This window comes from Drosophila guanche, unplaced genomic scaffold (genome assembly GCF_900245975.1).
Source record: "Drosophila guanche unplaced genomic scaffold, DGUA_6, whole genome shotgun sequence".
NCBI lineage: Eukaryota > Metazoa > Arthropoda > Insecta > Diptera > Drosophilidae > Drosophila > Drosophila guanche.
The window spans coordinates 1,507,693-1,511,207 of NW_022995757.1; the positions used below are offsets into that span (position 1 = coordinate 1,507,693).

The window sequence follows — 3,515 nt, forward strand, 5'->3', positions numbered from 1 at the left end:
CTCTATATTTTAGTTATTCTAATCAGCCACCGCTTTCCTTCTGGGAAAACAAATCTGGACTTTTTACGTCTCTGTATACATACTTTTCACCATTTAACATTGATTTTAGGCCTACATTTCGTGCAGCTCCTACCATCTATGTACACATTATCCTGTATGTATGTGTATGTATGTATGTATCTGGCGTCTCTCTTTGTAAAAGTAACAATGACCGAATTCCTGCGGTGCTGCTGCCCCACGGTCGCGCTGCTTGCGCCAACAAAAAATGCAGCAGTACAAAAGTTTAAAGTTACGTTCCCCTCTTACTAACACTCTCATTTGATTCTCTGTTTCTTCCAATTGACAATTGAGTCGCTCTTCTGCCAAAGGGTGGGTGGAGTGAGAGGAGAAGTGGGCATCCCACACCCACACACACATAGCCAAATGAGAAGCAGCCAAGCCAAAATGCCGCAAGCATTATACGCGGTCGCCACTGCTGCAGTCTCGGAAACGGTAAAAACACTAGCGGAATGCAAGTATTAATCTGGTCGAAACGAAGCCTTTGATACCCTCACTGACAGCATAGAATACCGAAAGGCCAGCCCAAAGATTCATCTTATCTTGAAACGGTATCAAAAAAGTGTTAGAGCCGACGTCAAGTTGGCAGACGCAGAGGTAGAGGCAGGGACAAAGGCGTAGGACATTCCATAATGCCTGCCATGGCTCTCATGGGATACGTAGCTGGAGCAGGAGCAGGAGCGCCCTGTAGGGCGAATGCCGCATTAAAACAAATAAAATCAAATGAAGAACGGCCTTATTGCCCACTGAACATTTTTTATGGGCGGGCCATTCAGCTCTGCTTTAAATTTCTCTTTAAATACAACAACAAGCTTTGCTGTTATTACATTTGTGTGAGTAATCAATTTGATGTGTGTGAGGATAAATATATAAACAACTGCAGGGCTCCGCCACCAGGGTTGGATGAAAAGCACTAGCAGCCCTGCCACACGACTATCGAATGGATTAATTACACATCAAAACGAAAGTAAAAGAGCGATCGTTTGGTATTCCAAAATTATTTAATAAATAGCATCATCCCTTTCCAAATGATTTATCAATAAAAAGAACAATTTACAATTAAAGTGACTCCAAAGCCCATGCGACTATATCGATATCAAATATCGCATAGATATCGATGTCAAGACCTTGCTGTCAGGGTAAATGCAACTCTAAGACAGCTCTCTCATTCTTTTCTTTCTGTGCCTTGGTGACGTGCGTGCGCGAATAATTTTGTAGCTGCAAACAAAATCTACGGGAATCTATTGCAAAATTATCAGATTTTCGTAAACAAAAAGTGAGAAATAAAAGTAAATTTGCGTTTCGACCCTTTGGTACACGTATTTTTTGTTTTTCGCCAGTAGATTGTCATATTTTGAGCCCATGGATCAGAATCAGATGACGAAATTAAACAAGCTCAATTCCATAGAAGAGCCTGCCGATGAGGGGTATGGTATCAACTTCTTTTCTGATTCTGTGCTTGAGGAATCATTTTTGTACAGTTTCCAGCCTGAAAATAATGCAGCTGCCTTGATGGGCACTGGCGAAGAGGCAACGGCACCGATACAATTCCAAGGTGAGAAGCCAATGAATCACGGGCCTGCTACTTCGCAGGCGCAGGTGGCTGAAGCAGGACGCTCAACTCCGCAGCAGAATTCTGCTACTGAAGTCAAATCGCCTCTCCCCTTACGACTGGATGAGCCTTCGCAATATACCTGCACTTTAAGCAGTGACGAGGAAGAGGAAGACATTTCTGAGGATAACTATTCGGTTTCGGGTGCTGCATCCACAACCCCCTCGCCCAAGAAGAACACAAAGAAGAAGTTGCGCAACCGCCTTCGCTTCCGCCACAAGGTTTTCGAAGGCATGTCGGGTTTGGAAAAAGTCTTAGAGTACTTCAGCGTTCTCGTTGCCGACAAACTAGTTGGTACTCTTGTTACCGACGCGACATGCGCTATAGCGATCGGAGAGGTTATCGCCGACATGGGCTTTCCCGCATGCAAAGCTTCTGCCATTGCACTTGACGTCAATAAGTTTTTCGATGCCGCTATTAGGAACAATACACAATCCCAAGGTGAATTGGGATCAATACTAACTTTCGTCAATACTAACGCTAACAATCCGACAGATAACACATTGGTAATCCAACCTTTCCATTTACGAGTTGCTGACCAACTCGATGCCAACCAGAGAGCTGAAAGAATTTTCATGCTGAATAAGATGTACATGGCTGTCAAATTCGAATCTTCGCTAGAGGAATGGGAGGCAAGCAATGCGCTGACGAAATCGGAAAGTGAAAAACAAAAATTTTACGAGTGTTTGAAAGCAGCCTCAGATCGCCTGACGCAAGAAGTAGATGCCAACCATGAGAAGGAAAAAAAAGAGAAATTGACGGATTCGAAAAAGATTATTAAGCAATTGTTGTTGTCAAGCTGCTCTGGCGGGGGCGCAAGTGCAGGAGTGGCCGACAAGACTGTTGCAACAGCCGGAGGTGTCGGTGACGACACTTCCATGGACTTCAACGGCAACCGCCGCGAATTATTATCTGAATCATTGTCACCAAAAGAGGGAACCGAACTGGATCCTTCTGAAACTGCAACTGAAGATTCCTTCCCCCTATGGGTATAGGGTAACTGGTAAATACAGGCCAATGGTATGGGGAAAGGGAAGGGAATGCATAAAAAGGATGAGGGTCACAAAAATGAGGGAAAAATTGAACGTAAAACGAACCGAGAATCCTAACTAAATTATATAATATATTTAACTAACACTGAACACAAAAACAATAGAGAGAGAAGAAACACAAGAGAAAAAGAAAGCCAAAAATACTGTAAAACACACAAAATTTAATTTGTAAGGTATTTTTTGTATAATCCCATTTTTTATACAAAACTGAAATATACAAAACTGAATTATTGTGTTCGTCCATTGGATCTGTTCAGTAATATGGCATTATCTCGATAATAAATTAAATCGTTAATTTGGATATACACAACATAGTATAAAAATGGGATAAATATATATATATATAAATTTAAATATAAATATAAATATAAATAAATATGATAACCTATTTCTTAGCTTAACCTTAGTTTAACCTTTAATTTTATCTGCAAACTGTCTTCGGGTGTGGTGCACTTGCTGCAACTCGATTCAATTTTTCAAAAGTTTATTTTTATACCCGGTACTCGAAGAGTAAATAGGGTATATTGTATTTGTGTAAATAACGGTTGTATGTAAAGCACAGAAGGAAACGTTTCCGACCCCATAAAGTATATATATTCTTGATCAGCATCAGTCGAGTCGATAGAGCCATGTCTGTCTGTCTGTCCGTCTGTCCGTCTTGTTTGTCGGCTAGTTCTCAGAGACTATAAGAGCTAGAGCCACCAAATTTTGGCTCCGGACTGCTGCATGCTCACACTGAACCCAGTGTATTTCAAAAATTAGGCCCGCCCCCGCAAAAGGGCGAAAACCTCCCA

General features: G+C 41.7%; 1 protein-coding gene across 1 annotated transcript; it reads left to right on the forward strand.

Annotated features, from left to right (window-relative positions):
• The first annotated feature begins 1,252 nt into the window (after positions 1–1,252).
• LOC117590245 lies at positions 1,253–2,823 on the forward strand. Its single transcript, XM_034282716.1, has 3 exons — positions 1,253–1,484; positions 1,539–2,110; positions 2,165–2,823. The coding sequence occupies exons 1-3, from the start codon at positions 1,420–1,422 to the stop codon at positions 2,662–2,664; spliced, it is 1,137 nt and encodes a 378-aa protein (XP_034138607.1). The 5' UTR covers positions 1,253–1,419; the 3' UTR covers positions 2,665–2,823.
• The last annotated feature ends 692 nt before the right edge of the window (positions 2,824–3,515 follow it).

What these genes read in the sequence shown, in the direction of transcription:
- LOC117590245 (XM_034282716.1), top strand. Translation starts at nt 1,420, where the DNA reads ATGGATCAGAATCAGATGACGAAATTAAACAAGCTCAATTCCATAGAA. An exon ending in GAAGAGCCTGCCGATGAGGG is followed by an intron (nt 1,485 to 1,538) that starts GTATGGTATCAA and finishes ATTTTTGTACAG; the next exon opens with TTTCCAGCCTGAAAATAATG. An exon ending in GAACAATACACAATCCCAAG is followed by an intron (nt 2,111 to 2,164) that starts GTGAATTGGGAT and finishes ACAATCCGACAG; the next exon opens with ATAACACATTGGTAATCCAA.